The sequence below is a fragment of the Beta vulgaris genome, chromosome 5 (genome assembly GCF_026745355.1).
Source record: "Beta vulgaris subsp. vulgaris cultivar EL10 chromosome 5, EL10.2, whole genome shotgun sequence".
Classification (NCBI taxonomy): domain Eukaryota; kingdom Viridiplantae; phylum Streptophyta; class Magnoliopsida; order Caryophyllales; family Amaranthaceae; genus Beta; species Beta vulgaris.
Window position 1 is genome coordinate 12,822,185 of NC_079206.1, and position 22,177 is coordinate 12,844,361.

Genomic DNA, 22,177 nt, shown 5'->3' on the forward strand with positions numbered 1-22,177 from the left:
TCAGTAAAAGCTATCTGCAGAATGTTAGATTGTTATATTATTATTTATCCCTGCTTATTATTTATTAGTATCATGTTATGAATGTTTATGTATTACTATGTAGTACTTAGCTTTGCTGATTACGTGCTTTGTTTTGTGTATGTTGATCATGGCTTTGCCTTATTGATCCTATGATGATCCGTTTTTGGTGAGCAGATTCTTTAGAGCATTGACATCTACAGGTTTGCAGATGTTGCATCATGGGGATCTGGGAATGGAGACCTTGTGTAACATATTGTTTTATCTATTGCTTTAGTAGGAACATATTATTAAGTTTGGTTTGAAGTTAACCTTTATAGTGTGTTGGTTTTAAGTGCTTTGTTTATTTATTATATTTAAAGTTTGAAGTTTAGTTATATATGTTTTCCGCTGCAAAATTCTGAATAAGCCGATATGTTATCACATGGGCGATAATGCTTTGGTAATTTTCTATGTTTTATATTGAAAAGGTATTTTTGGAAAGAGTGAATTATCAGGATGTTACAAATCTGACCAATCGGATCGGATTCGAACCGGATCAATTCAGATCAGACCATTTTCGGATCAAGTTGTATTGGGACCAGACCAGATCAGACCGAATTTCGGATTGTGTTTTGGATCATCATCATTGGTATGCTTTAAGGATTTGACGATTGTGGATCGGATAATGGATTGTCTCATCTTTCTTATGTATGGAGCTGTTACTCTTTTGCTCTGATGGTTTCTTTGACTATGAGCTTTTGTTATGTATAAATGAAACTGCCACTCTTTGTGTTTCTAAATGTATACATAACTAATTTGCATAGTCAGAACTTGTACCAAAGAATACTTGTGATAATTGTTTTTTTTTTTTATAAACAGGTCAATTTCGGGTGCTTCGGATCAAAGCCTAATGGAAGCCAATAATTTCTTATTACTTTGGGATCAGGTTACCTTTGGATCGGATTGATTTCGAATAGGGCAATATCATATCGGGTCATTCGAATTTCGGATGAGTTTCAGATCAAGATTATTTCGGACCGAATCGTTTCTTTGATGTTCAGACCCATATCAGACCACATATCGGATATTTCGGACCGAATTTTCGAATCAGGACCAACTTTGCCAGGTCTACTTGTTAATTCGCTTTAAGCCAAACATGTTTTTTTGCTTCTTTGATGTGTTTCTTCCAATTCCTTGAGTTCCAGATTCTCCACCACTCTTCCTCTTACTTGTTGACGCAATTGTAGAGCTATCACCACCACTTTTAAGAGTGTTTTGAGCCTTCTTTTTCTTAGTTGTTGGACCTCCTTTACATGTTATATTGTTGTGACCAAATTGATTACAATTGTCACATCTCAAAGTTTTACTTCTTTTACCGTTCCCTTTTTCTTCTTCTCCTCTCCTAACCTCTTTTCAACACCAGAGGCTCAATCGTAGGTAGAGTAGTGTCTAACTGTTGCTCTTTGTTAGGTAATGACTTGATTCAATTGCCCATAAGCTAGCTTGATGCCATTGACTTAATTCGGGCTTGGCCATGCAGACTTTTTCGGTCATATTCGGGTTGGGGAAAAAATTAACCTATATTTTCATATTCAAGTCGCACGTGCCCCGATATTTTTGTCCAAAAAATCGGGTCGCCCCCCACCGCGGGCCGAAAAATCATGCACAAAACCCGCTCATTTTTCGAGCCGGTCCCATGTTGATTACCTCTAGGTCTAACTAGATATATAATTGTACTGAATTTTAGCTTAAGGCATCATTGTCAATAATATTTGGAAAAAATATCCTTTTCTCTCCTAAAATATATTGCCTTCGTCCCCTAATACACTTCTCATTTCTCCTTTTCATGTTTCCTAATGCACATTTTGTATCATTAACTAGTATTTTGGCCCCGGGGACACTGCAAATAAGTTACAATTATCAAATATATTATTATTCATAAATTTTACAATTGATTTTATTACTTTTCGCAATATTCTATCTAATGCGAAATTGAAAAATGGACATTATGGCATGATAAGTTGTTTTAAAAAAAAACTTCTAAATAATTGGGGATAAAAATAACAATATTAGTGGAATAGGGTAAGAGAATTTTATTACTTAATAAAAGTGTTAGATATCAAAAAGCTCGTGTATGTATTTACAATTACATATAAGACTTTATTGTATTTTACTTTGTAACATTAAGCATTGAAACTATAATATATTAGTGGTTAAACTCTCACATGTTATTTCAAAGGTCATGTGTTCAAATCCTAATAACTACACATTGTTAATATATTTTAATGAGATTATAAACATGTGTATTAGAAGCTTGAGAAGAGTGTCATGTGGCACTGTTCCCTTTAATAAAAACACCTTTTAATATATTTGTATTGATATCTTTAGTTACATATTGTAAAAATTATAGAAATTTGATTGTAGTAATGTAATCGATGAGACGAATCAAAAAAATATCCCACATGACTATGTTTTTTCTTATATATTAGAGATTATTTTAGCAGATTTTCCTTGTACTCAAGAATAGTGTAAAAAATAAAAACGAAAAGTCTATTGTGGGATGGAGAGTCTATATTTTTCTATAAAAAAATTTCAATCTATCTATACTAATATATTAAAAGGCGTTCCTAAGCAAGGAACGATACCACGTGGCTGCTTCGTTTGGAATATTTTATGTTATTTAATCCAAATACACTAAAAAAAATAAAAAATACAATATGTAAGATTCGATCTCGAGATTATAAGCATAGATACTAATGTCTTAACCATTAAACCAAGTGATACTTGATGTTATTATTTCAAAGTAAGATATTAATAAACAAAAAATATAATTATCCGAAACATAATTCGAGCCTAAAAATTAATTATTTTATTTAAAACACTGCTAAAAAAAGATAAAAAGATCTTTCTCTTTTATTTTTGACCTTGCACACCATATTTCTTCATCATCCACTTACCATTATACATGTTGTTTATAATTTATTTCTTAGTTATAGCTTAATAACATGGAATACCCATTACTATAATTGATAACCAATGGAGATAGTTATTTTACTTTGTTGTGTAATTAGTGATGTTAACTATGATTGACTTTATTTAATACTCCCTCCGTTTTCTAAAAATCTTCCTTGTTACTGTTCCTACAGATACCAAGGAAAATTCACTTGTGTGGGGTGTGGGGTAGGTAAAGTAGGAGAAAGAAAGGTATTAAGATAAATAAACAAATAAAAAAGGATTAAAGTAGGAGAGAGAAAGGGAGTAAAATTGAATTAATAATGTAATGGTGGAAATAGGGACATGAGAGGGTAAAAAGAGGAAAACAAATTCCAAATAAGAAATAAAGTAAAAGAGGGAAGATCTTTTGGAAACGCACCTAAACGGAAAGAGGGAAGATCTTTAGGAAACGGAGGGAGTATATGCAAAAGTCGATAATCAAACATTGAACTATTACATATATAAAAATAAAACAATAATTATGTTGATGTTTTTGAAATTATATAGAAGAAATAGGGTATGAAAAATAGTCACTTTAAGGAAATAATTAGTAAGGAAGAGAAAAATGAAGTTTGTTTAGTACTCTAAAAGTTAAGTGAGTCTCTATTGATAAAGTCTGAAAAATAGAATCGTTGGTATTTTTTCTTTGTGTTCTAACAACTAGTCATTGCAATATTTGAAGTTACGGGTAATAATTTCTCTATCCAATAATAGAACGTGGCAAGTGGCGGAAAATCAGTGGCGCTGACACGTACGTTCAACTATTGGCTTTAAAAAATTCAATTTTATCGATCTGAGTTTTCCCCTCCAAAACAACGAGTTTTACTCGAAGTTAGCGGATAATATAGTAAAATAAAAATTGTCTTTTTTTTTTTGGCAAGGAAAAAATAAAAATAGTCTTAAGGAGCCACAAAGCAAAATCTCGTTATAGTCCTTTCGAAATCACTCTTTCTCAAAATATTTTCATATCACACTCATGTGAGAGTCGTTTCGATTTGTATTTTTTGTTATATCAATTATTTTTAATATAGAGTAAACATGAGACATAAATGGTTCTTGATGTATCATTATATTTTTCTTAGTAATCACATTTATAATAATATAGTCTAGCAAATTGCAATGTTTATTAGTATAATTGAGAGTAATGAAAAGAAGTTCATCTTAAAACATTATACAAGCCAAATAAAAAAGAGAAAAAGAAAAGTAGTACTAATATAGGCATATAGCCCACTATTTCAATACAATTAATTTAACTCTCTTAACATAGCAGCATATTGAAATTGAGCTCCATCTACTCCAACCAATGTCATAAAGTTGCTGCGTCTTTTGCAGTTTAACCGTTTTATCTTCTTCTCCACGAAGATATTGAAAGCTCCAACTTGCTAGAAAAAGAAAAAAAATTCGAAGCTTAGTTCGATGAAGTTTGAGTTTCTTGCTTTATTTACAACTGTTTGACTTTCATAATATTTATGAATTTTAGTTTAATTTGATTATCTTTAATAATTTATACTATGTAAGAAGAAATTTAAATAAATGAGATCTTATATATAAACTAGTTATTAGGCTCGAGCTATGCTCAGGGTAAGAAAAAATTTCATTTATTAATATAATAATTTATGATAATAACACTAAATACAACTTAGTCTAGCTAGTGGTTATAGCGTCACGTGTAGGGGTGATAATGAGCCTGACAAGCTCGCGAGCAGCTCGGGCTCGACTTGGTCAAAGCTCGGTCAAAACTCGGCTCGTTGAAGCTCGTCGAGACTTAAACGAGCCAAGCCGAGCTAGGCAAAGCTCGGCTCGTAAAGCTCGTGAACAACTCGATTATTATTTTATACTAAAAAAAAATTATATTAAAAAAATATTTTACATTAAGAACATTTAATACAAATTTATATTTTAATTTAGATTAAAAATTATATATATTTTAATTTGTGATCCAACTTCACCTCTACTCCACTAGGCACTAAAGTTCCACATTGGTTAAGTAAACAAGGATCAACCTTATTTTCTTTATAAATAGCTACTAATCCTTACTTCAACTTAAAGTTTAATTTTGTATCTCCTTGGTTGGAAAACAAAAACTATACTTTATTTTCTTCACAAAGGGAATGAAGTATATTTTTAAATATTTGATTATTTAATGCTTAAAATATTTGATAATTGTTTATTAAATGCACTTTAGAGTGTTAATGGTGCAAATATGATATTTTTTTTTCATAAAACATGAAGTCCCACATTGAAATTTTAACAATGCTAGGAGGGATACCAAGTTATAAAAGCATATGTAGGATGAGTTTATAAACAAAATATGGAGTCTTACATTAAAATCTTAGCTAGGGAAACCATGTTATAAAAGCATGGGTATAATGAGTTTTTTTTTGCTTTAAGAAAACATGAGTCCCACATTGGAATTTTAGCAATGCTAAGAGGGATTTCAAGTTATAAAAGCATGTATAGAATGAGTTTGTTTATCTTAAACAAAACATGGAGTCCCACATTGAAATTTTAGCAATACTAAGAGGGAAACCAAGTTATAAAACATGGGTATAATGAGTTTGTTTTTCTTTAACAAACCATGGAGTCTCACATTGAAATCTTAGCAATGCTAAGAGGGAAATCAAGTTATAAAAGCATATGATGGGTGAGTGAACAAGCTCACCTATTTGACGTGGGCCTCACGTGGGCTACACGGTTGGACTTCGAACTTAAACGAGCTTACTAGTCGAGCTTAACGAGCTCACGAGCCGAACTCGAGCCGCAAATTCTAATCACGTACGAGCTCGAGCCGAGCTCGGCTCCTCCAAGCTCGGCGAGCTCACGAGCCGAGCCGAGCCCATGAAAAACTAAACGAGCTCGAGCCAAGCCCAGTACTATTCGAGCTCGGCTCGCTCGATAAGCACCCCTAGTCACGTGACATAGTTTCTTGTTTTTCCACGCCTTTTAATATATTTGTATAGATGATTATTTTTGATGATTTATATATAAGAAGACATCTAATTTTCTCAGTTATAGACGATTAGAGATAAAACTGGACCAATTATATATAAAAAAGATAATAAGGTCCAACCTTTGTATTTGCCAAGAAAACAAATAAATAAACGAAGTGTTAATCTAAAAAAAATTAATTGACGAAAATGAGATAAGGCAATTAATAGCACTCATCACTCTATGATTTTGTCATAAATTAAATTTCTAAACTAATACTCCTTCCATGCCAAAAAGATCTCATTTCGAATCTTGGCACTATTCAAAAGTTGAAAGAATCTTTTAAATTCTTTCCAATGTATTTCCTCTGTTTTTTATATCAGGATTGACTTTTCTTATTTAGAAATATCACAATAAGTGATTGATTTATCTTAATAGCAAAAAATATCCCTTTTTTAGGGAGGATCAGTGTGAACCGCATAACTGATCAGCTGTTTATTAAGCTGCTGCTATCACCGCATAACTGCCATCACAAAAATGATCTTTTGTATACTACTGGTCCCCAACTTTCTCTCTTTAAGTTTCTTAAGAATTGTTGTCATTTCTTTTTTAGTCCCTAACTAAAAAACGGGAGGAGGTATAAGAAAAACATAGTCATGTGAAGTTTTATTTACTTTTTGCCTCAATGGATACATTAAAAAGAACTTGTATAATTCTAATTGTTGGTGCAAAATCAGTTCGTTGACCTTGCAAACAAGTTAATGGACACCCAATAGTTTGGTACTGAATGCCTTCGGAGACTTAGTGCTTGGAGGTTACCGGTTTTAATTAGACTAAACATTGCTAACGTAAGACATGTTCTCTCCAGCTTATTTTCAGTTCATTTCAGTTCAACTCCATTCTTTTATAAACATTTTGTTAAATATTATTATTATTACGTTGGTCTAATTTATTTTTCTAATTACTCTTATTATTATTATTTATTTATTTTTATATCATTATTATTAAGTATTATTATTATTATTATTATTATTATTATTATAATTATTATTCCTATATATCATTTTGTTTATTATAGCTTTACTCAATATTATTACTATTATTATTAGGAGGAACATAATTTAGGTCAAAAGCACAAATAAACCCACGTTTTTTAGCTCATAAACCAATTAAATTGCGTCAAAACGGTTTATGATGTAATATTGTGCGGTCCGACCCAATCATTATTTTTATTCCTAAATATTATTATTTTATTAAATCTAATTATTAAAATAATAATATTAATTTACTTCTTAGATATTATTGTTAATATATAATCATCATCAAGTATTAATATATTAATGCAAATAATATAAAATAATAATTATTAATTATCATTTTTATCATAAATAATTATTATTAATTTATGATTATGAAATATTATTTATTTATAACTATCATTTAAAATATCCAAAATAATATTATTTTTATTCATTATTAATTATTAATTATTATTACTTATCATTATAATAATTATTTAATACTCCCTCCGTTTCCTAAAGATCTTCCCTCTTTCCGTTTAAGGGTGTTTCCAAAAGATCTTCCCTCTTTTGCTTTATTCCTTATTTGGCAAAACAAATTTCCCTATTTACCCTCTCATGTCACTATCATATGGTCCACCATTACATTATTAATTCAATTTTATTCCCTTTCTCTCTCCTACTTTAACCCCTTTCTATTTGTTTATTTATCTTAACCACTTTCTCTCTCCTACTTTACTCACACCATGCCCCACACAACTTGATTTTCCTTGGTATCTGTAGGAACAGTAAGTGGGAAGATCTTTAGGAAACGGAGGGAGTATTCATATTATTATTGTCTAAATATTATTTATATATTTATTACATTCAATTTAATTCAATTCAGTTTAATTCAATTCAATTTAATTCAATTCAGTTCAGTTCAGCTCAGCTCCAATCAGTTCAGTTCAGTTCAATTCAATTCAATTCAGCTGTTTTATGCCGAAGAGAACAGGTCGTGCTCTATTGCAATTTAATTAATGATCAAACTACAACAAATTAATTTTTATGCAAAAAACAATAAATAAAGCAATCAATAATCAATCTTTTAATTAAGTATAAAATTCTCGTATATGCCATAAACTTAGAGATGTATTTTACAACGCACAAAGGATAAGCCATGCTGGACAACTTAAAGAGGAGACACGAAGGCTGTTACCTCCATGGTTCCTCGCTTCAGTTGGAGAATTTGAGATCTTACCTAATGGCGCCAGAAAATGCCCGAATGCCTAAGCTACATCTAAGGAACTAAACTACAACCCTAGAAGGGGGGTTAGGCTATGCTATTGCTAACTTGCGCTAGAGAATTAAGAAATGCTAGAGTTTGGTGGAGTGTGTGTCTTTTTTTATATAATAGTTTCTCTCTTTACAGAGAATTGTAACATGTAACTTCCATGCATGCTGGGGAGGAAAAAAATTTGAATCATATTTGATTCAAACCTTAAATCATACTTGCGCTAGAGAATAATTGTTGCTCTCTAAAGCACGTTTGTCTTCATGTTGAACCGTCCTCTAATCATCTTCGTTCTGATTGCTATTCTTTGAATTTTATCTCTTGATAATCTTGATGACTTTCCTTTGAATTTTGTTGACTTTGACCTTTGTTGACTTCGCTTAATGGGCTTTATACTTCTATTGGGCCCTTATATAAAGCACAAATTAAATCTTTTGAGGTTCGATTAAATGTACCACAATAAATATTACTTGACATCCGAAAATGGTAGTAACAAATAACCCCCCTTATTTGTGGAGTGATGCACTCAGCATTACACAAATTATAAGCAGAAAGGGACTTCTGATGGTTATAGTCAATATCATCCGATAGTATTCTTAATGTGACTTCTTTCATTGCTCTAAGGTTATCAATAAATGCTCTTTTTGGATGATTAAAAGTAGTTAAGAAGAATAACCTTTCATGTATTCCTTCACCTTTCTTTTCGGCTGTTGTGAAATCTATAAAGAATGTTTTTTCAAGATTCACACTTGCAAGATTATTTAATGATAACCAACAAGGATTAACATTTTAGGTCATGAGATGATACCAAATCTGACATGCACATTTGTATTGTACTAAGACTCTTGATGACGATCCATCCACCATTCTGTAGACCTTAACCTTTTTTTTAGTTCCTTTAACAAAGAGCCTTTTCAGATATCTCCAAGGTATGTTAGGCTTCCATATTTCTTCCATGATGAATTTGCCCCATGATTTACAAACTAGAAGAGACGTCACCTGATTAGCCCTTTCAAGTTTTGGAAATATCAATTCTTTTACCGAGATATAGATTAGACCCTATTTGGAAGGCCTTAGATTCTCTTCTATTATCCGAGTTTTGTTGCATAACAGGATTATCTCCAAAGTATTTCTGAATAGAGGATTTCCATTTTATAGACTCATGCTTAGTAAACTAATTCCTATCTCCAGATATGATATTGAATGCTTTGTGGTGATTCGAGCATTTTGATGGGTATATGACATATCTTTTGGAGCAGGTTGATAAAACATGGGAAGATATGTATAATCCATTTTGGTTTAAGCCTAAGATCCTTTGACAACCGCCTATATACATACTTACGTGCTTTAACTGTTTGATAGTCATTTCCAAACTGCTTAATTTCGTGGGAAACTTTAAACAATTTTTTAGGGAATAAAATTAATAAATGGGCTTATGATTGATTCAATTTGCTAAATCATAATCTTGTGCAAGAGCATATTAATCATGTTGATTAAATATATTATTGACAAGACTACCATTTGAGGTAACAATGTTACATTTGTACTATGATTTATCTTCTTGGAGATAGAGTCACTAAGAATATTTTAATTAAAAGGAATTGTATCTAGAGACAACATTTTGAAATGTTCCCGACACAATATTTTTATCATCATTATGTACTCTATAGCTTCTAACTCATACCCTGCATTGTTCTTGTTAACTCCGAATTAATAGCCATCTTCAATGGAGTACTTGAACCTTGCTTCAAAGAGATTTCTTTGGTAACTTCCATCCCAAGCATATCTCCTATCAATCAGTCAGTGAACATCTAGGAAGGGAAGTGTCTCTCTTGGATAAGAAGCTTCTATACTTCACACAAACACTTAAAACAAAATTATTCTTCCTTGATGTTCATTTTGACCCTCTTCCATCCTAACCACTTTGAGGGATGACTTGGTATTCGAAAGAAATAGCGTCTTTGCATACATCCAATTCATTCTTTAAGGTCTTGGAAAGTTGAAAGTAGTGGAGATCTCCTTTCCCCACATTTTGCAAACTGTTAGTAGTTCGTCTTGTGATTTTTTTTTCCAACTTAGGCCAAATGTAGGTGCATAAGAGATCCATGTTAGAATCAACCTTCGTAGCGCTTGATTCGACTAATTCAGAGTCTTCTAGCTCCATGACAGATTCATCTCCGAAAACCCATGCCATATTTTCTGTCCATCTGGATCTTTCATTTATAATAAAAGATCCCTAATCTTCTTGTATGCCATTAAAGGCATAATCATGATTAAAGTAGTCATCATCAAAATCAGCCACCAAATTTGCATATGCTTCATTATTCATCTTGATTTTTTTGAGATGAAAATGTCATGATACACTACTAGAATAATTGCTTATTGCTGCGGTGGTATCCATACGCAGCAATATATCACGTAAAAAGAAAAGGTAAAATATAAAATCACTATATTGCTACGGTTTTTGGCAAGAACCGCAGCAATATATTAAGAAAAATAATATTTTAATATATTGCTTCAGTTTTTGTCAGAAACCGTGGTCAAATAGACAGTATTTGACCAGACATATTGTTGCGGTTTCTGACAAGAACCGCAACAATATATTAAAATATTTTTTTTTCTAATAATATTTTAATCTATTGCTGCGGTTTCTTAAAGGAACCGCAACAATATCCCTTACAAGTTGAGCAAAACTTAGGGTTAGTCACGCCTATCTCACGCCTCTCAAACTCTCTCACACCTCTCAAACTCCCTCAGTTTCAAACACACACACACTCTCTCTCTCACGCCTCTCAAACTTAAGGTTTTTTTATATCCTTCGACCTCTCTCGCCCTCTCTCATCTCTCTCGCCCTATCATCTCTCTCATCTCCTCTCTCACACTTCGCTCTCCCTCTTCGCTCTCCTCAACGTACAGAGAAACGCCGTCATCCGGTTCGCGAAACGCCGTCGCGCAAAAAGTCCTCACCACCGAAATGAGAAATGGATGTCCTCCACTTCGCTTCTCTGTACGTCGTCATCATCCGGTCCATTGTTGCGCTTCTCGAGGATTTTCAGAAGGTACTGACAAACGCCGTCGCACCTAAAGTTCGATTTTTAGAAGGATTTTTGAGGATTTTCATGGTGAGGTCGGGGTTTCAATTTTGTTGGTGAGGTCGGCAGTTCGATTTTGTTGGTGAGGTCGACGATTCGATTTTCAGAAGTTCAGATTGTTTTGTTCTTCAGAATTTTTCGCTTTTCAGATTTTAGGAGTTTTTTCATATTTTTTTGGTTTTTTTTTTGTTTTGCTTGCACCTATTGCTGTATTGATTTTCAGAATTTTCCATTGTTTTGTTTTTCAAAAAAAATTTAGGAGGTCGGGATTTTTGTTTTTTTTAGGAGTTTTTTCAGAATTTTTTGTTTTGGTTTTTAGATTGTTTTGTTTTTGGTTTTCAGATTTTTTAGGAGTTTTTTTAGATTGTTATTTTCCATTTCTTTTAAGTTTGTTGTATTTTTTGGTAATTATTGTAAGACTATGATGTTTATTGAATATATGAATTTAATGTGTAGTTTGTTGGAGTGATTTTGTGTTCTAATTTTTGTTGGGAATTACTATAATATTTAAATTTCAAAAACGATTTTTTTTTGCTTGCACCTATTGCTGCGGTTTTCCCCAGGAATCGCAGCAATATGGTTTATAAATATGAGATAAAATAAATGTATATTGTTGCGGTTCTACCCAGAAACTGGAGCAATATGTTCAAATATCGTTGCGGTTTAAAACCGCATCAATATATTAATTAACTGTTGCTGACCCCTTAATTGTTGCGTGGCCAAAACCGCCGCATTAGGCCACTTAATGACCGCAGCAATAAGCATTTATTCTACTAGTGATAGTATGTTGTGGCTATGCCGTTTTAAATAACCAAGTGGTCTTCACATGCAAATAGATACAATCTTAATGGTTTTCCATTTTGACTTAGAGGAATCAATACAGGAGGACTTGCCAAATCATGTTTGCTTTGGTCAAAGGCCTTTTGATATTCCTTTTCCCATTTGAATTCCGATTCATGTTTTAATCTTAGTAGAGGTGGAAACTTATTAGTCTTTCAAGTTAAATTAGCCACGAATCTTCTAACATAATTGATTTGTCCAAGAAATCTTTATAATCCCTTTTTATTAGAATGTGGCTTGGTTGCCAAATACCGCTTTTGCCTTATTCTTGTTAATTTCCATTCCATTCTTGTGGATGAGGAATCCTAAAAAGTTACTAGGTTTAACTTCAAATGCACATTTGAGTGGATTTATTTTTAGGTGATATTCTCTCATTCTGGTGAATGACTTAATCAAATGCTCTTTATGTCCTAAAAAATCATTTGACTTTACAAGTACGTCATCCACATAAACCTCCATGATTTTTCCAATCATGTCCTTAAAGATTGCATCCATCCTTGCTAGTATGTGGCTCCAACATTTTTTAACCCAAATGACTGGCCACATATTCAAATAAGCCCAATGACTTTTGACATCTGAAGGATGTTCTGTTATAGTCTTCATGTGCAATCCTTAATTGCTGATATCATGCATAACCATCCATAGAAGATATACATTCATATCTTGATGATGCATCTATTAGCAGACCAGCTACTAGCATGGGATATTGATCTTTAGGAGTAGCTTCATTTAGATCACTAAAGTAAATGCAGATTAACCACTGACACTATATTGGAGATCCAGTCAGTATATTAGCAGGGCCTTATGAACTTTGCCTTGAGAAGTTTATCTATCTCCTCTTATATATGCTTTGTTCCTTCAGGCGCCAGTCTTCTAGGGCTTTGTGCCACAAGTTTAAATCCTTCCTTAATAGGGAGTTTATGCTCCACTATTTGCCTATCAGACATTTCATGATATTCCCTTGCAAAATAGTCTTTAAATCCTTTTAGAATTTCTATTAGTTCCTATTTTTCATAGTGAGTGAGGAGCTTACTTATGTAAGTAACACGCGGATTTTCATTATCCCCTTAATATACTTCCTCTAGTGGATCATGAACCTCCTGTTTAATATCCTCACTCTTCGCCCATACTTTTTCATCCTCCTTTTCTAAGGATTCAGTTTCGTACAAAGTTTAGGAAAATGCATTAGAATTTAGAAGAAAATCCTCTTAATATTTTCTAAAAACCAAATCTTTATTCATTACTTGATCAACAATAGGGGTAAACCCCTTACAACATTCTTCTTTGTTTATAAACATAATAAACGTATATAAGAAAAATACATCCTAACTCTATAAACTAATGAGAGTTAAGGATTGATCATAGTCTGGCGCCTGTTGAGCATATTCATATTTTGATTGAATGTCTTCAACTTCTTGGACATCCTCGACTTATTCAATAAGGATTGCACCTGATTCTTCCATCTCTTGGTGAGTTTGTAACTTAGAGCAACCTCAATTTTGATAGTAAGAATTGACTTTAAAGAGTCCCTAATAAAAACATAATCAGGAGATGTAATTAGACAAACGTTTTCATCTGCTTGAACCATTTCATAAGTGTCACTATTCCACAAAATTAAAACTTGGTGGAATGATGATGGAATAGCATGGTTATGGTGTAACCATCTCTTCCCAAAATTGCATTATAATTAGTGTCACTTTCGATTATGAAGAAACGAGTAAAAGTAGTTTTAGTTCCTACTCTAATTTTTAGGATAACCATTCCTTTAACTTTTTCTGATAAACCAGAGAAGCTGGTAATGTTGGTTTGTTTATTATGCAAATCCCTTCTGATTTTTCCTAGCTTTTTAAACACATAGAGTGGCATAATATTAACAGTAGTTGTGGTGTCCACCAATACTTTGCCTAAACGAACTCCCTCAAAATTAACATTTAGAAATAAAGCTTTAGTATGCCTACTGTCAACATCGACTGACCTAACGATTTTATCTATGATTAATTTCTCTAGGTTGGATTTTAGAGATGTCTTATTAGGCACTTTGTGAGGTGCATTTAAATAAGATGACAAACTTCGAGAAAAAGAAACTTTAATTTTACCTGCCCTATCTTCTTTGTCAACTTCATCTGCCCATGATGTGGTGTTGGTCTGGAATTCAGATTGACCTTCTGACTTTTTAAACTCTGTTGGTAGCATGATCACATTACATTGCATGTTCTGTCTCTCTCCTGTTTCTGCTTGAGGCTCATTCATCAGTTGGTCCCCATCCAACATCAAGTCACCGTCTAACACCAGTAAGTCTAAATCTTCATACCCAAACTCTGAACCATATTCCTTATTAAAGCCATTTCCTGGTAATTCTTTCATAAGAAAATCACCTCCTTGAGGCTGTTGATCATCATTCCTTGTAGATGATTCACCACATTGTTCTTCCTCCACATGTAACAATTTAGTGATGCCAACTTGTACGGCATCTTCATCAATTCTTACATTTGCAATGATAAACTCCTAGATATTTTGATTACTAATTTGAGCTCTTGTTGCAACAGCTTTTGCACGTAGTTCTCTCCTCTTTGATGTCCTACTCTTAGGTAAGTTTTGGAAATCTTGTAGGGGCAATGGATTAACTGCGGGTTTGATTTTTATCTCCGCTTGGTCCCTATGAGACTTCACCCTTCTTTTAAGAACTTTAAGAACATGAGTATGACTTGGCTCCCTTTCTTTTCCTTTTGAGGAAGAGCCTAAACTAAAGCTATCATACTTTCTTGGTCCTTGACTTCACTCAAAATGGACGTTGATAAGCAGGGACATAAGTGGGGTCATTTTGAATGATCTGAGTTCTAACCATTTCGAAGGTTACCCTGTTTGCACATAGTGAGCACATTTCATTACTTAGAGCCTTCAACCTTCTATAGCCCAAGTCTCCAATGGGAATTTTTGTACTGCTTGCTTATAGGTTTTATCTCTTTCCTCATGCATTACTGGGTTTGGTGTTGGACTGGACTTAGCAGACACCTTAGCTTTAGCTATATTAGCCTTATATTCTTCTAGCTTCATGGCGTGTTGTTCCATGTCCGAGACAACTAATCTTTTAAGATTCAATTGCCTAGTCAGGAATCCTCTGAACACTTGGCACTGGTCTGTTGTATGTGACACATTCAAGTGGCATTTGCACATATCTTTCAACCCTTCTTCATTGGCTTTTTTTCGCATAACCAAGATTCCTTCATCGAGCAATGGTGAAGAGTTGGTTACCTATTTCAGTAGCTTGAGATGTCTGCAAGGTAACAAGTAAACACACTATTAACCTCTACCATACCATAGAAAAGTTCAAATGGTACATCCATTCCAACTACATTCACATCTTCATCATCGGGAAACATGATATTTTTCTTATCAATTTCATTATTTCTAAAAAAATGCACTCAGAAGTATCATGGGTTACTACATCATGTCAATTACAGTATTTTTTAACCTTAACTTCTTCAGCAGTTCTTACTCTATGTCGTACCAATTTTATCTTTTTGTTAGATAACAACGAGTCAAAAATAGCATTAGCTTTTATAGCATCAAAAGTATGTCCTTTTTTGTCCCGATTTCATATCCTTTGGATCCCAAAGCTCTTTCTTCTCTAAAGGAGATTTATAAGGTACTCCATGAATGATTTATGCTACGTCCACTTTTTGTGCAGTTTTAAAGTGAAAAGGCTCCTAATTCCGAGGAAAGAAACTCTGGTGCCTTGCTGCACTTTCAGCTTGTAGATTTCTCTCATATCTTACGGCTAATTCTACTAATTCAACAAAATCACCAAAGGCATGACCATCAAACCTATTTCTAAACTGAATCAATATTCCTTCCTAAACCATTTGTACAAATACCCTTTCAGGAATGCTAACATGACACCTAATCTTAGCCATCTTAAATCTAGATATGTAATCTTCCACATACTCTCCTAAGTTCTGATGGATTTTGGCCAGATCAGTTAGGGTCACTCCTGGTTCAGTGCGTGCAAAATAATTCATGAATTGCACATGCATGTCCTCCAAGGAATGAATAGAATTGGATGGTGAACTGGTGTACCATCAAAAAGTATTCTTGGTAAGAGACATGGAAAACATTCTAAGTTTTAAGAAATCATTGTCAACTACTTCTCTATACTGACAATTGAACCTAACTAAATGTTCTTCAGCAAAAACTCTATCATTTCCAGAGAACAAAGTAAAGTCAGGTATCTTAAAAGTTCCAGGATATGGATTTACCCTATCAATCCATTATGGGTAAGGTTTTTGACCTATCTACCTCTGATTTCTCCTAGAGGTATCACCCACTAATGTTTAAACTAGTGTCTCAACCTGCGCTGCCAATGGCATCTGCCTTCCTAGATATCCCATATCCCGTGTTTCCTGCATTACCATATGTAGGATTAGGGTTGAAAGGTTGATTTTGATAACCTTCTATAAGAATTTCCTGATTATGCATGAAGGTATGGTTGGCTGCTCCTTGTGCCATTTGTGGCGGAGGTGTGTTTTCATCTGTGGGCATCCCTTGATAATAAGTACCAATTACTTGAGCAAATGGGGCTTGGGGCTGACCAAACCCTAGAACATTCCTATAATAAGGAGTACCAGTCATAGTTGGTTGGTTAGGAGGTATATAGGCATATGGTGTACTATTGTTGTTTGCAAAAAGTACCTTGCCTCTGTCCTTCTTATGACGATCCAGGTTGGTGTGTGTTGTCACCAACTTGTCCACCACCCATGAAAAGCGTAGGCTGATGATGTCCTGACCCTTGGTGCCAGCCTAACTCCACGCCCGTTGTCATTCCATCACTTCTCCTAATATTTTCATGATTACTCATCCATGGCTCATGGGTATTGCCCTTGTTTGATGCACATGAGAGGAAGTTTGTAGATCGCTTGGGATAATTGGACCCCTAGTTTTAGGATAGGAGAAATGTACCCTAAGAGGGCTAGTGGAGGAACGTTTGGCAATGTGCAACAACTTCCCCTTGCTCTATTTAATGGAACCTCTTATAAGGCCTTAACTAGTTTCTCATTGAACTGATAGTGTTTTTCGACTAATGGTTCTAGGTGAGAAACTACATCAGTGGCAAGAGATTTAGACATTGTTGTGAAAGTTGCACTGATAGTACATAGATATCCACAAGGATCCTATCAATTTGCCTAAAGTTAATATCTTTATTCTCTTCACTTATCCTTTGGAGGATATTCATGAAGACTCTGGCAAACTCATAGGCTAGAGTTATGTAGTTAGAGTCAAATTGTTGTCTCTAACTCTCTTATGCTTCTAATAGTAAATTATTTACTACGTCCGTGAACTTTCGATACATTTGGTGTATAAGTCCACGACCAATACTACTTGGAGATGAGTCATCCCTTGATGCGGTCTCTCCAACCGACTCCTCATGACCATGGGGAATTGGTTCACTGTTGTTACCATGCACCCTTACCTTGTCTCTAGAGGGGCAGAAAAACAAGTTTCCATGTTGTGGATATTTAATTCATCTCGAGCAACTTCTTTATTCTTTTTAGAACGTGTTTCCGGCATTTTAGAAAAAACAAAATAACCGCTTTTTACATTTAGTTTTCGAAAATATGAAGAAGAATTTTCACAATCTCACTATGAATCTTCTTCTCCCACTGTGGTCACCAAAAAACTTGTTGATGAAAAACCAGTTCGTTGACCTTGCAAACAAGTCATTGTACACCCAATAGTTTGGTACCGAATGCCTTGGGAGACTAGAGTCTGGGGGTTACCAGTTTTAATAAGATAAAACCTTGCTAACGTACTCTGTTGCAATTTAATTAATTATCTAACTACAAAAAATTAATTTCAGGCGAAAAGCAATAAATACAGCAATCAATAATCAATCTTTTAATTAAAGTATAAAATTCTCATACATGCCACAAACTTAGAGATGGATTTTACAACATGCAAAGGATAAGCCAAGCTGGACAACTTAAAGAAGAGACACGAAGGTTGTTACCTCCATGGTTCCTTGCTTCAATTGGAGAATTTGAAATATTGCCTAATGGCGCTAGAACATGCCAGGATAGCTAAATCTAAGGAACTAAACTACAACCCAAGAAGGGGGTTAGGCTATGCTAGAACTAAACTACACTAGAGAATTAAGAAATGCTAGAGTTTGGTGGATTGTGTCTCTTTTTCTTTAATAAAGTTTCTCTGTTTATAGAGAATCGTAACATGTAACTTCCATGCATGATGGGGAGGGAAAATGTTTGAATTTTGTTGACTTTGACCTCTGTTGACTTTGCTTAATGGGCTTTATACTTCTATTGGGCCCTTATGTTAAAGCATAAATCAAACCTTTTGAGCTTCGATTCAATGTACCACAATAGATATTACTTGACATCCAAAATGGTAGTAACACTAGATATGGCACTAAGTAATGGACTCTACCCGGATCCGTGGATCCAGATCCATTTTTGACGGATCAGGGTCCTCAAATTTAGGACCCTATAAATCCGGGTAGGATCTGAATTCTCCTTGAAAAAAACGGCTCTAGATCGGGTCCTATATTATTAACCGAATTCAGATCCGTTAGTTTACCCTTTTTTATAATATTATTATTTAATATTATATTATCATAATAATATAATATTCGGCCGCCGTTCACCGGGGCTTCGGTCTTTGGACGGAAGGAGAAGGGAGCTCCATCATCGAGACTCCCACAGCTATTACATGCAAAACGGATTTTCGCTTGAATTTCGAATTATTGTTCTAATTAATGTGTGATTTTTGTGCTAATTTACTGGATAATTGAGTTCGAAAATTAGGCTGATAACTAATCTACAATTTGATAATTGAATAGTTGTAAATAGTTGCAATGGTAATTTTTCAAAAATTAAATGTATTTTTTGGTTGATATTAGATGACTTTATTTTTTAAAAATCTTTAATTATTGTGAAAATTAGGATAGTGAAGACAATAGGCAAGGATCTGTTTTGAATTCGTTTAGGACGCGTATTCGAAGGATCCATATGGATCTGGATCCTCATTCTTATTACCCAGTGAATTCGGGTAGGATTTGGATTCTTGCCTAAAACATGGAACTGGATCTGGATTCTATCGGAACCTGTCCAGGTCCTATCCATTGTCAAGTCTAAGTAACACTAACTAATACTCCCTCTGTTTTTTTTGTATCTTTCTCACTTGGAATCTTGACACTATTCATGCATAGAAAGAATCTTCTCAAATGTTCTCAATTTATAAGAAAAAACATAGTCATGTGGGGTCTTGTTTGATTCGTCTCAATTAGTACTTTATTAATATTCAATCGTTATAATTTTTATTAATATATAATGAAAGATATTTAAGTTTTAAAACGTGCATTGAAAGACGCGTACAGAAAAGTAGGAATGATAAAAAAAAAACAGAGGGAGTACCTATGTACTTAAAGATATTACATGCGTGGACAAACTTAAAAAAAGTGATTTGAACATTTTTTGGAAGGGGGAGTAACATCATCATATATATAATGTTTATATGCACAAAACCGATTAATTAATTGCTTCATCGATAATTCTAGTTATGCTACGATGAAAATTTAAAGAAGAAAGTCAGAATTCAAATTAACCTGCAGATTCCAGAACTTATATTGTGACACTATCATGGAGCAGATGATAAAATTTCATTTGTCAATCTGCATTGCAATTGAGAGGAATCAACCAACTTCCCGTCACCAACCTGTAGGCGCCCAAAACTAGCATTACCATCCACAACTCAAATAACCAAAAATTAAAACCAATGAATAGAATTAGTAGTTTTACATTCTACTGACTAGTGACTACTTACCTTAGTTCTAATATATATTCAAAATCATTTCTATACAATTATTCTCTAAAAGAAAAAAGTCAACTTTACAATAAGAATCTTAAGTATAGTCTTTTGATCATTAAACCTGACTTTTAAAAGTTCATCAAGGAACTAGAATGAATGAAAAAAAAATTATCCATAAGTATATAATAAAACCTTAAACCTAATGCTTGGCTTTGTAACACCAAAATAATGAAATTCTTAATAGGTGTCGGCTGATATTTAATTTTTAGACAAGAATGAACGCTATATTGCAATCCACCAAGTTTTTTTTTTTTTGGAGCAATCCACTAAGTTGGTACACATACTTTTCAATATAATAATAATAAATAATAATAATAATAATAATAAAATAATAATAATAATTAATAATAATAATAATAGAATAATAATTATATTATTATTTAGTTTAGTTTTCAATCCTGTGCAATGTAAAGAACTTGATCTTTAAAAAGGTGCCAAAATTGTTTAATAATATTTCCTCATTTCTTTTTCTAATTGCAATTGTTTTATATTAATTGCAACATTTTCTTATTTGTTAATATTATCCCTATCTCTCTTCTATCAGAATGATCATATTTTTTATTTATATCTATCTTTCTCCTCTTTACATGATTTTTTAAAATAAATAATATGTCAACGAATTCATTGCGATTATTATAAAACGGAGTAAATATGTCATATTTTAAAGAACTATATGTTGGAATAATGATAGTTGGTTACGTAAATACCAGAAGCCATATACTTATATTAGGAACACTAATTGATTCTAAACCTGATAAGAAGTGTTTAATGAAAGAAAAAATACAACATAGATTTAATTTGTGGCGTCAAGGGCCTGTGTTACAGAATAGGAGTACTAAGGGTAGGAGTTAGCTCAAGTAGGTAGAGCGCTCCCCCTTGGCCCTTGAGGTCAGGGGTTCGATCCTTACTCCCAGTATTATGCTGGGGTATTTCCTTTGCATGATATGCATGCCTTATCAGGCAATGTGCTGGTATTTTCTACATGCTAGTAGTCTTGTAGGGGTTAGCCCTTGGGCTGACTTAATTTCCTAATAAAAAAAAAAAACATAATAGGAGTACTAGAGTAAATATAGATCCATAAGAATTATCCACCGAGTTGTATAGGAATTGTAAATTGATCAAAATTAACTAACTAATTAATCATACACTAATTTTACAAGTAACAGGTAACATATAATGTTTCTATCAAAAAAAAAAGGTTACTTGAAGTGATTAGATAGGAGTACCTGACAACGGATGACATGCACCCATCTTTGGTTAACTTTGGAGTATGCACAATTAACAATTGTAAGACCTTCTTCAAGTTGTACTACTTTGAGCACCTTAGATAAAGGAAATACACCATCCTCTTCAACCATGGCGTTAATTTCGATCTCTAATTCTTTAGAAAACGCCTTGATCTTTACATAATTATCATTAATGGAAGGATTAACACTACTAATTGACGATTGTCGTCCAATAATATTTGGTGTTTCAGATAAAGAATTGTGTAGCTTTTCTCTCTTATCTTGAAGCTCCTTAATACTTTTCTCCAAATCTTTGATGTAGATTTCTGCCACTTCTATATGATCACATACTGAGGAATTTCCCTGAAAATATCATGCACGTTAGTGAATCTTTACGCAATTGTTATGGACAAAACAACAATACTTTAGCAATTAACTAATAATTATAAAGAATTAATAATGATAGTTTCAATTTCAAGAAATTGAATAAAATGATGAGAAATTAATTACTTTGATATTTTCATAAGGAAGAAGAGAGAGAAGTGAGGAGTAAAGGGGATCAGACATTCTATTCTGAAAGAAAGAAAGCTACAATTGGTTGGGCCTCGACTTATGTTATTTGAGATTTAATTTACCTTTTTATAGCATAAGATCAGTGCTTAGAATTAATAAGACTGCTGACATCATTTTCTCTGTTGATAGTCGTCATTAAGAAAAGTCATCATGACTATAGTCTAATTCCCTTCGGTTTTTTTTTTTTTTTTTGACATCACAGCGTTTTTTTGTTTTCAAAAGCTAAGTATGGTTTAATTTGACGACTATTATTAAGAATAGATGCGGCGGTAACACCCTAAAGGTTTGGTCAGATATTTTAATGAAAAGTGAATGTTTATAAAGTTTTAAAACCAAAGTTTTTATAGTATTTCT

General features: G+C 33.2%; 1 protein-coding gene across 3 annotated transcripts; it reads right to left on the bottom strand.

Annotated features, from left to right (window-relative positions):
- Positions 1-4,096: 4,096 nt before the first annotated feature.
- Positions 4,097-21,899, bottom strand: LOC104892841 (transcription factor bHLH125). 3 transcript variants are annotated; one of them, XR_008969360.1, is made up of 5 exons: positions 21,761-21,899; positions 21,251-21,613; positions 19,762-19,871; positions 14,243-15,420; positions 13,359-13,675 (listed from the first exon to the last, which is right to left on the bottom strand). XR_008969360.1 is itself a non-coding variant. In XM_010678850.3 (4 exons), the coding sequence occupies exons 1-3, from the start codon at positions 21,815-21,817 to the stop codon at positions 19,794-19,796; spliced, it is 498 nt and encodes a 165-aa protein (XP_010677152.2). In that variant the 5' UTR covers positions 21,818-21,899; the 3' UTR covers positions 4,097-4,376; positions 19,762-19,793. The 3 variants fall into 3 exon arrangements, 2 of the variants coding, with proteins under 2 accessions (XP_010677152.2, XP_010677154.2); XM_010678850.3 differs by lacking the exons at positions 13,359-13,675; positions 14,243-15,420 and adding an exon at positions 4,097-4,376; XM_010678852.3 differs by lacking the exon at positions 14,243-15,420.
- Between the last annotated feature and the right edge of the window lie 278 nt (positions 21,900-22,177).

Bases quoted from the DNA above. Each gene is read 5' to 3' on its own strand.
- LOC104892841 (XM_010678850.3), bottom strand. From the start codon at position 21,817: ATGTCTGATCCCCTTTACTCCTCACTTCTCTCTCTTCTTCCTTATGAA. The intron at 21,614-21,760 runs GTAATTAATTTC...TGATATTTTCAG, and splicing joins TTCCTTATGAAAATATCAAA to GGAAATTCCTCAGTATGTGA. The intron at 19,872-21,250 runs GTACTCCTATCT...GGGCGCCTACAG, and splicing joins TGCATGTCATCCGTTGTCAG to GTTGGTGACGGGAAGTTGGT.